Raw genomic sequence first — 11,138 nt, forward strand, 5'->3', positions numbered from 1 at the left:
TGAAATATTTTATGTTTATTTATTGTTAAAAGTATATATATTATTTACTATTTTCCCATCTTTTTCAAGCATTCAGTTAATAGAGATGCTGTCATTAATGTTTTATGTATGCAACATATTTGAATGTAGACCAGTTTTGATTAGTTTTTACCATTTTTACAGTTTGACTATAAAACCTATGTAGGAAAGGAAGTTTTATAGTGAATATATATCTTAAGGGAAATACTTGGTGACCGAATATCACAGTTAAGCCATACTTTCATACTTCCTTCAACTAAGAAGCCATTTGATTATTTTTTTTCTTAAAAAAAATCTGCTAATGGGAATTAAAATTGTGGTCTTTATGTTAAAAAGAATTCCCCCTCACATGTAAACCATTCAGATTATTGAAGTGGTCCCAGGGGGTTTAGGATTTTCTCAGGTGATGACCATAGTATCAACACTCTGCACTTGTTAATGTGTTATTGCATATGCAGCATTTACCCCACATAGCAAGGAAATATTTCAGATATACCCTGTTGCAATGCTTATATTAATTACTAATAATTGCTCTGACCCAGATCCTGCAGGAACTCTCAAATATTTAACTTAATCCAGTAGAACAAAATAGGTTTTAAATGGGATGATTTAAATGCTGAAACATACATCTGATTCTTTGAAGAATCAAAGCTTATGAGAGCACTTCAGACCCTCCTTTGAACTGCTCTGATCAAATCTGAAAACCTTCCTCTACTTCCATCCTCAGTTTTTATGATTGGAAATCAAAACATTTTAAAATGCTTTTGGATGTATTTCTTTCATGTGTATACATATAGGTTTGCTAGATAAGGGGGTAAGGCTAGTTATTTGGAATTAATAGAAATTTGTAGGAGGCAGCTTTTGGATTGAGTATCTCCATCAGTGCCACTGAGGACAATTTCCCCTCAGATGTAGGTAGTAATACTCAGCTGTGGTGTTCTGCTTCACTGCATATGCAAAACTCCCAGGGATATCAGCAAAAAGATTTGCATGCTTAGAAGATCCTACTTTTCTGTTATACAGATGTGAGAAGAGACTTTTGCCTACAGTCGAGGAGACGAATCAGAATATCCTGGGGGCATCTTCAGTTCGTAATCCTTTTGCTTTATTTCTTCTGCTGCACCTGTGCCACTGTCAACATTTACAGTTGAGGGAGTGTGAAGACAAAACTAGGGACATGCAACAGCACATCCAGTGCACTAGTAGGACAGTTGCTGGTGGACATTTATCACAGTCAGAAGTAAGGGAGGTGTAATGTCGTATTTCAGGTTGCAGTGGAAATGCTGGATCAATTAATACAAAGAATTTTGTTGTTGGTGCACTTGGGAAAGGCTCTTGGAGAAAGAAGCATTAGCTTAAGCAGGAGTGAAAACACAGGGAACTTTCTTCAGTAGAGACTGAGTTCAGATTTTGTTCCAGACGTTATAAAAAGTGCCTTTAGCACCATGTTTTTTTAAATCCGTGTTTCATAGGATTTGCAGTAGTTCCTTGTTTACTGTTAAAGATAAAATACAATAAAATACGGGTTTTTCACAGACTCTTTGTAAGTCAATGATGATCACACACTTGACATTTTCCATTCCAGCACAGAAAGCGTTTCTTTTAGGAGTACTTATTCTTCTTTACATGTTGCCTAAGCTGGAGCACATGTACCCTCAGCACTTCTCTCCTGGGGCAGCAACATCCATGCCCTCTTCGTTCTCCTGCTCTCCAGCGAGAGCTGAAGGCAGCAAGGTGTGCCTCCTGCTCCTTGCTTCCTCTCACTTGCCTTGGACTCCAGACAGAGTGCTTTTGCCAGCAGCTCGGCTTCACACCACTGGTTCTCACCTCTCCGTACCTTTTCCCTTAACTTCTGTCACTTTTACCTAATTGGTATTTTCACACTGTCCACTGAGAAAAACAGCCTTTGGCCCTGGCCACGTGGCTTCCCAAATAGGAAAGGCTTCATTTTCCCCTCAAATTAAAGCCAAGCTTTAAATTCTCTGTATCCAGATGAGGCTGAAGTTGGTTCCTTATTCCTGGTTTCTGGTTATTTTTTCAAAGCTCATTTTTACACATTAGCAATGAATTGGGAAAAATAAAGAGCTAGAATTTCATGAGGAAGAAGTATATTTAATAATCAAAATGTAAAATAATATCATGGATTGAGTATACAGCCCTGAATAAACACAATGGTTTACTGATACTCTTACAATTTCAAAGCAATTTGTAAGCCCACCAGTGCCTCAATCACGATAGTACAAGAAATTCTAAATACTTGTAACTTTTGGCATTTGATTTGGGCTTTGGGAAAATCAGAGCTCCCCCTGCCCCCTTTGCAAACCAGGATGCAAGTCCAGGCCCCTCACTCCCCACCCACAGCCCTCTCCAGCCCTGCCAGAGGGGCTCCCAGCTGCCAGCGCTACGGGGCCAGGGACCCAGGTCCGCAGCCCCTGTAACAGCACTCGAACCCTGGCTGCCGCAGAACAGAGCCCGGCTCCCCCTCCCCTGTGGGCCGCACGGCCAGAGCGGAGCCCATGGTGGGGACGTGGGCTCCCCGCCTTGATGCCATCTGCCCGGGGCACCTGCAGTCCAGCGAGCAGGACCCAGTGTGGCAGGGCAGAGTGGGGCTGGGTGGGGAAGCTCCTCATTGCTGCAATCCCTGCAACACCATGGCAACACAGCCCCCCTGCCTGCCCGGCAGCAGTGAGGGGCACAACTCCGCTGCCATCCCCTCTGCTGCTGGGTGGGCAGCACGGGGCTTGCAACGGCAAGGAGCTTCCCCACCTGGCCCCTCTGTCCCCTGCCACACTGGGTGCCCCCCTGCTGGGTTGCAGAGGTCCCAGGGAGGAGGGCAGCAGGGTGAGGAGCCCAAGTCTGCATCGGGCAGCCTGCATCCACCACAGCCCTGCACACAGATCTGGGGGGCATGTGCCCCCCCATTCACCCCTCCCACTCCCCCCAGCCCCTTGCAGGCTGGAAGTCTGCCGACCTGTAGAGAGCTCTTTGCAAAAGTGGAAAACCCACGTGTTTTTTCTGTTAAAATTAAAAGTCCACGTTTTTTCTCTGTTAAAAGGGAAAATCCATGTTTTTTGCATTTTTTCCACAGGAAAAGGAAAACGGATCCCTGATCACCACAAAACACAAGCTTCTGCCATCTGGAGACCCTCCCTAGAAAGACTGGGCAGAGTCCAGACCGACCTGAAGCTCAGTTTTTGAGTGCCATCCTGACAACAGAACCTCTCAGGCCCGCGTAACAAATACATCGCCCCAAATAAAGAGCTGGGTTTTGATGGGATCATCAGGCAAAACCTTTTTGGACCACCTCAAAACTCACATTACCACCTCCGGCAGACTCTTGTGAAACAGCCTGGGCACAGCGTTTCCTGACCCAAACTTTGTTTTTCACATGCCAGCCTGCCAACAGCCAGCCCCCAGACCTGTGCGCCATTTACATCGCTATGAACGAGGAGCTGCTTTTAGGCTGAAATCACTTGATCCCAGCCAGGTGTCTGTCCAGTCTGCTCTTGAAGACTTCCAAGGTTGGGGACTGCACCCCCTCCTTGGGAAGTCTAGTCCAGATTCGGGTCACCCTTACCGTAAAGACGTTCTTCTTTACGTCCAACTTGAAGCCATCCTCTGACAGTTTATGGCCATTGCTCCTTGTCCTCCCCCGGGGCGCCCTAGTGAACAGTTTTTTTCCCAGCTCCCAATATTCACCCTGTACATACTTATAAACGGCCACCAAGTTCCCCCTCAGTCTTCATCTCTTAGTCTGTCCGAAGAGGTTTGTTCTCCAGGCCCTTAATCATTCTCATGGCCCTTCTCTGAACCTTTCAAGATTCTCCACATCTTGTTTGAAGCGCGGCACCCAGAACTGGACACGGTCCTCCAGCTGGGCTCTCACCAGCATCAAGTAGAGAGGAAGTATCACTTCCTTAGCCCTGCTCACGATGCATCGGCTAATGCATCCCAGTGTGCTATTAGCTCTGTTGACAACAGCGCTGCACTAGTGGCTCATATTCATCCTGTGATCAACCATCACCCCAAGATCTCTGCGGTGCTGGCCAGGACATCTCCTCCTAACCTATATTCATGTCGCTGGTTACTTACTTCTCCCCAGATGAAACACTTTGCATTTATCCTTATTGAACATATGGGAATGTTACATCAACTTGTCAAATTTGCCTCGAGCCCCCAGCCAGAAGCTTGGTAAAGTAAATTTGCACTGGGTGTTCTCGTGTGAACAGATGCGCCCATTCACAACTCGACAAAAACAGGTTTATTACAAGAGGAGAGGGGAGCAAGGGCACACCCGAAGCAAAATCTTAACTATTAACTTTTAGCTGTAGCTCAAAATTGATCACAATTACAGTGAGCAGCAAACCAACCCAGGGAGCTACCATCTAGCTCTGTCACTGGGGAAGGGAGTCTCATGTAGGGCTGCCATCCAGGGGTAAGTGCTGGGTAGGGAGGCTCATCCCAGAGACCCGGTGCTCCCCACTGCCAGGGGTTGCTGCCCTTCTCCTGGGGCTCCATCTCCTATGCCAGCCCAAGGTACAGGGGCTGGATAGGGAGGTCTGCATAGGAGTTACTGTCACACTGATGCTGTAGAGCGATACTATGGAGCACTACTGTGGATCTGCCTCCAGAGATCTCCCCTGCTCCACTGGGGGTCTTTGCCGCTCCGCTGGAGATCTCTATCACTCCTCCACAAGGCCGGGGGGCTCCATTGCTCTTCTGGGGGTCTACACCACTTCTTCATGCTGCTGGGGGTAGCTATCACTCCTCTGTCCTGCCAGGGGTTTCTGCTGATCCTCTTCAGGCTGCCGTGGAGCCCCAGGTCTTTTAGGTCCTGCCTTATACCAGTGGTTTGGCTCTGGGGCTTTTCCAGATGCTTTTACTGTAGTGCATCACCTACGTCCACTACAGAGCGCTGTGCTCAGAAGCACTTCCAATCTGAGGAGTCGACTGAATACATCCAGGGAGTGATTGCTGCCTGGACTCTCTCCCCTTTACCCACAACTGTGCTTTGCACCAAAACCGAGGGCCACCCCACTGTAGACTACTGCAGGGGTTACAACGGGGCCAACCTTTTGGTCACCTTGGTGTAATTTGGCATCAATAACAGACGTTTCAGATTTAGAAGGGAGGGCTGGGAGGCTGCCTCTCACCTTACACTCTCTCACGTGCCTCTTACAAGCACCAAACCTCGCCAACCTCATCACCAGAAGCAAACTCCCTATGACCCGAACCACACCTAATGGTTCCAGGCTATGCTGGGACAAGAAATTCAAAACCAGCCAACAGATCTCCACCACCCCCACAATCACTACACCCCACAACAAAACCATCACCATTCCTGAATCTTACACCTGCACCTCCAGAAATGTAACCTATCTCATCCAGTGCACCAAATGCCCTGATGGAAAATACGTAGGTGAAACCAAACAACTGCACACCAGAATGAACGCACGCTGAAAATCTCTCAAGGACAGGAATACCCAACTACCTGTGGGTGCACACTTCTCACAGGACAATCATTCCCTCTCCGATCTCTCAGTTCTGAAGGGAATTTACAAAACACCTTTTGCAGACGAGCCTATGAACTTCACTTCATAAATCTACTTGGATACAAAAAAAACCATGGACCTGAATATAGACATTGGATTTATGACACATTGCAACCTGCCTGGCACCTGATTCACCAGGTACCTGCCTGACCTTACCCACTGACTCACTCTCACCCACTGACTCCTCAATTTACATCTTCACTGACTGCCTGTCTGGCCTGCATACCAGCCTCTGGCTTCTTTACTACTCAATCTGTAACAGGAAGCCCCTTTTCCTGCCTGCCTCCCCACCCAGTGTAACAAGGAGGCTCCCCTTCCATCAATAATTCCCCTCTTTGGATATGTCTTTTCTCTTCCATCTTTTCTTCCTTCCTCCTTTCTTCTTCTCCCTCTCTCACTACAAGATATAGAATTATTCGGGTATTTTTCTTTCTGGTATAAGGAATCATGTTTTATGAAATGACATAGGTGTTCTACATTTTGTAGGTGTGCATTTATATCCCCCCCTTATTGTATTTTGATATTTTTATCTATTTGTGTGCCATGGCATTTATATTTGATGCTCTTGTATTTTTATACTCTTTACCCTGTAACAATGCTGGCAAGGGCGGGAATCGAACTGCCGCCTCCCTGTATCAGGCCAACCCCTGAATGAGTGAGTGGATCAGTAATTGAATGTGTAACACAGTAGCTAACTACAGTAACAAGTTAACCAGCCACAATTGACACCTACCAAACCTCAGATTAAGGAAAGAAATGCTAGGGGCCAGTGTGGCAGCCGGGAACTCCCTGAACCTTCGTTGTTAAAGGGACAGAAGCCCCGGGTTGTATTAACCAGAGCCGAAGACCAACTTTTGGGGCTGAATATCACCAGATTGACCGCTCCCAGAGCCCTATTCATGACAACGATAAATTAATCAAAATACATCAATGGACTCCCAAAACTGCACGTACCTGCGGACGTGACCCCTGGTGCTGACAGCTGCCATCCAATAGCCACCAAGGGGGATGTCCCACAAGGGTCAATGACCCCTGGATTGGGCAAGCCCGAAAACTGGGGAGTCACCAAAATCTGCCAAGGACAGATAAAAGGCAATGAAGAGTGACCCTCAATGGCCCCCTCTTGATCTTCAACTTGACCGGCACCCTACCTGTCCAGCCAGAAGGACCACCAGCGACCAAGACAACACCATGTTGGAAGAAGCCTCGACTGGTCACCGACAGCAGACTCCAACGCTTGTGGGATAGGTATACTTGACTCTGGTGCTTCACAGATCAGATATTCATAGCTAGTTACTGTGTGTGTGTGTGTGTGTGTGTGCGTGCGTGCGTGCGCGCACGCGCGAGTGTGTCCTTGAGGGGATTGGCCCCAAGGTTTATGATTTGATTTCATCGCAACATTTCAATCTGTCTAATAAACTAGAATTTTAAGGATCTTGAGTTGGTCATTTGTAGCCAACAATTCCATCCAGGAAGAGCACACATCAACTGCAGATGCTTCCTCAGCCTGACGAAGGGTATTTCTATCCGAAAGCTTGTTAAGGAGAAATATTCCAACTGTTTGAGTTGGTCTAATAAATGATATCAGATTTACCCAAAGAACCTTGTCTGCCTATAACAGGGGTGGGCAAAATACGGCCCAAAGGCCAGATCTGGCCCACGAGGCCATTCTATACGGCCCGCAGGGCCCCTAAAAATTTTGGAAAATTAATATTGATCTGTCCTTATTTCCTGTCAAAAATGACAGGAACCAGGGGCAGTAGGACCCAGGGGAATCTTCGGCGGGCTCCTGCAACAGCAGGGCCCCCCCGGCCCCGCCCCCCCATCCGGCCCCCCCAGCAGGGGCTTCTGGCCTGGGACCACGTGGCTGCCCTGTGCCAGACCTCAGGTAAGGGGCAGGGGAAAGTGTGTGTGTGGGGGGGGTGGGGGGACCAGGGAAAAGTGGCTGCTCACCCGCCCTGTGGCCAGAGCTCCCTGCTGCAGCCATTCGCAGCCCGTGTGGGGCTGTTCGGAGCAGGCACAGGCAGCCCCACGTGGGCTGCGAGCAGCTGCAGTGTGGGGCGCTGGGCATGGGACAGGCGAGGGGCTGCTTTACCCACGCTCAGCACCACCTTGTAACCCGCCCCCACTGCCAGCCTGGACACCACCGGCTCCGGGCTTGCCCGTCGGGGCTATGCACAGCGACAGCACCTGTGGGCCGCCCCCCCCCACTTGCCATACCAGGCAGTGTTTCCTGCTGCTGCCCGCCTGGAGCTTGCATGCTGGGCAGCACAGAGCCGCGGCGGTGGCAAACACTGCCTGGCACGGCAAGCGGGGTGGGGAGGGCTGCAGTTGCTGCCTCTGTGTGCAGCCCCAACAGGCAAGCCCAGAGCCAGCATGGGGCCCAGCGGGGCTGGGTTACATGCTAGGGCTGATCATGGGGGAAAAGCAGCCCCTTGCCTGCCCTGTGGCCGGCACTCCCTGCTGAAGCTGCTCGCAGCCCGCGTGGGGCTGTCTGTTCCTGCTCTGGAGAGCCCTGTGAGGGCTGTAAGCAGCTGCTGCAGGGAGCGCTGGCCATGGGGCAGGCGAGGGGCCACTTTTTCCCACGCTCAGCACCAGCTTGTCCCCTGCTGGGGAGCAGGGGATCAGGGCTGTGCGCTGCGCCCCACCTGTACCATGGGGCTGGGGGGCACTGGGAGTGAGTGCGTGCATGGGGCCCACACTGGTGTCTCGGGGCCAGCGCTGGCAGGGCCCAGAGCAGGGCGGCAGGAGTACAGGGTCCCGGCTGGCAGGGGCTCTATGGAGCCAAGCCAGCTCCCTCCACTCCCTGCTGCTGCAGCCCAGCCCGGCTCCACAGACCCCTGCCAGCCTGCGCCCCACCAGTGCTGGTCCTGGGACATTGGTCCCAAGATGGTGACCAGGGGGCGGGGCACCTGTCAAAGGGCATGGTGGCCCTCGGTAGCTTGCCAAAACTGGGTAAGAGGCCCTCCACCCAAAATAATTGCCTGCCCCGACCTACATCCTTAGACCAACACAGCTACAACCTATAACCCGTGACCTTACCATTTACACTTCCGCCTCTCCTCACCTTCTTCCCCTCCTCTCCTTCTCTACCCCTTGTCTTCCCAATTTCCAGCTATTTACTTTTTCACAGACTGCCTCTCTTCTACCTTGGAGAACTCAACTACAGCAGTCTCCCTTGCTTACCTTTGGCATTATTTCTCTCTTGTCTTCCCCTCCCTCCCTACCTCCCTCCTTTACCCATTGTTTTCCTGATTTCCACCGGTTTACATTCTCACTGACATCCTGTCACACTTTTAGCTTCTCTCATTCTTGAAGATCTCAGCACAGCAGAGACTCCCTATGTCTAAAGAAGGGTGATTGCACCCGATAGCTTGCAAAGAACTTTTTTCCAACTACTCAGTTGGTCTAATAAAAGATATCCCATCTACCCAAAGAAGATGCCTGCCTTCTTACAATTGTGCACTTTAATGCCAAACAGTATGATCCAAGGCTTCAAATAGTGGAAACAGGCTTGAGTAGCCCTTCCAACCTGTGTACCTTCTGCGTACTAGCGAGGGCGTGCAGATAAGGAATATATAAAGTTGTTACTGTGGAACATAACCTTCGTCAAACATGCAGAACACATGCATAGAAATATGAAGTTTTTGGCTACATACTACTATGAGCATAGGTCCTACCTGAATGACAATGGGACATGGTTGCATTTTTTTACTACTTGGTTCAGGCTCAGACCATGTTAAGAATTACACCCTGGTTTTTCTGCTTTGGTTTTCCTTATTAAACCTGCAACAGCCTTCTCAGACAGAAATATAAGCCAATATGAGGATTTTTTGGATAAGCTTTCATCATGGCTTTTCACTATGAATGTGTCAAGTTATTCATTTAAAATTATTTGTTTCTACTTTCTGCCTGTTGTTGTTTTCTATTTATTTGTCATTTATTAAGGTCAAATAAAACATGTATTTAAATTGCTTTCCAATAGGAAATTCCACATTATAAATATTATTTCCTTTATTTTTTTTTCACATGGAAACATACGGTGTGTTTATAAACCCACACTGATTCTTCTAAACTTGTATTTACTAGAATCCAAGATGAGTAGTGTGGGGAAAGCATGCCTCATCTTGGATCTGAGTACCAGCTCTCTGTCTCCAGTGAGGTCCAGGAGCAAGCAGTCGTCTAGGGCAGGGATCTGGCAGGGCATGGGGCAGCAGCATGCACTGGGAACGGGATGCAGCAGGTGCTGGGGATCAAGCAGCAGCAAGGCTGGGCAGCAACATGTGACAGCGATCAGGTGGCAGCATGGGCTGAGAATGGGGTGGGGGTGCAGGTGAATGGGGCCAGCGGTGGGTTGTGGATCGGGGGACAGGTGGCAGTGCACAGGCATGAGGGGCAAATGGCAAGGGAGCAAGGGGCAGGGGCAGGCTGCCTGCTTCCCCCCCTCCACAGCTGGGGGCAGGTTTAAGAAAACCCTCCAATAATGAGGACTAGATATGGAAATTTACAGCAAGTTATAGAATTATAATGTTATAATTTTCTGTGTATGAAATCTACCTATTTGGGGTGGTCACCCTACATTCAAAGCCTTCTTGGATTCAGGCAAACATGGTATTAATTGCAAAAATAAATCATCATAATCGATGCATACTATTCCTTCCAATAACAACACAGAAGACAGATGAGAACTGAAAATCCCAGTATTAGCATCAATAGTAGCAGCAGTAGGCATCTGCCTGACTCACAGGACAACAGAATTACGCCGAGTGAGGCATCCTCTGGCTGAACGTAATCCTTGCTTGAAAGATACAGTGAGGCTGGAGTGACCTCTCCAGGGCACACAAGCCCGGGCAGTGCATATGGAGACAGCGAGCTGCCCACGCACCAGTATCCTCCCCTCAGCCTTGCTGCTTTAGTCCAAAGGAAAGGCAGGTGCCAGTATGTTTGGAGCCAGCTTGTCTGCAGGGGCTGCCAGTGCAAAGGAGTCATCTGTTTGGTGTCCTTACTGTTTGTGAGACATTTGTAGAGCAACGACATGGCTTGGGACACTTTCCTTGCTAAGAGCCTTGGAGAACTCTTCTTCAGTGTCGGGTGTCTCTCCACATCCAGCCTTTCTTATTTCTAAAAGCCCAGCTCTGTCTCACCAAGGATGTGGAAACACAAAATAGTCGCCAGTATCCTACGTTACCCCAACTGCTTTGTGCCTGCAATGAGAAAACCTTTGTTTTAGCAAACTGATACGTTTGCAAATATGTCTGACTGTCTTCTTTGGGGGAGTCCCCCAGTGTTGGGGACATGTGGTTTGGGGTGACACAAAAAGGATTTTCACCCATAGTCACAGCCCAAAGTCAGCTCCTTTTTTGGTCAATGTACATATCAGGTCTGGAGGGTTGTCAGTTGAGAGGCTGGCACACAAAAACCAAGTTTTGGGTCAGGCAGGGGCCTCCCAGGCTTCTTCAGGAGAGTCTCCGGGTGCCAGCAATTTGTGTTTTGGGATTTTGCCATGTAATACTGGCCTAAACTCAGCTCCTTATTGGGGTTATGCACACAGCACATGTCAGCTGGCAG

General features: G+C 49.0%; 1 protein-coding gene across 1 annotated transcript in view; it reads left to right on the forward strand.

Annotated features, from left to right (window-relative positions):
• Positions 1 to 1,555, forward strand: part of KLHDC1 (kelch domain containing 1) — a 39,991-nt gene extending 38,436 nt beyond the window's left edge. Inside the window, exon 15 of the mRNA XM_059723430.1 lies at positions 1,042 to 1,555. Coding sequence (XP_059579413.1) covers positions 1,042 to 1,273 — 232 coding nt within the window. The 3' untranslated portion in view covers positions 1,274 to 1,555. The remainder of the gene's footprint in view (positions 1 to 1,041) is intronic.
• The last annotated feature ends 9,583 nt before the right edge of the window (positions 1,556 to 11,138 follow it).

The sequence above is a fragment of the Alligator mississippiensis genome, chromosome 2 (assembly GCF_030867095.1).
Source record: "Alligator mississippiensis isolate rAllMis1 chromosome 2, rAllMis1, whole genome shotgun sequence".
NCBI lineage: Eukaryota > Metazoa > Chordata > Crocodylia > Alligatoridae > Alligator > Alligator mississippiensis.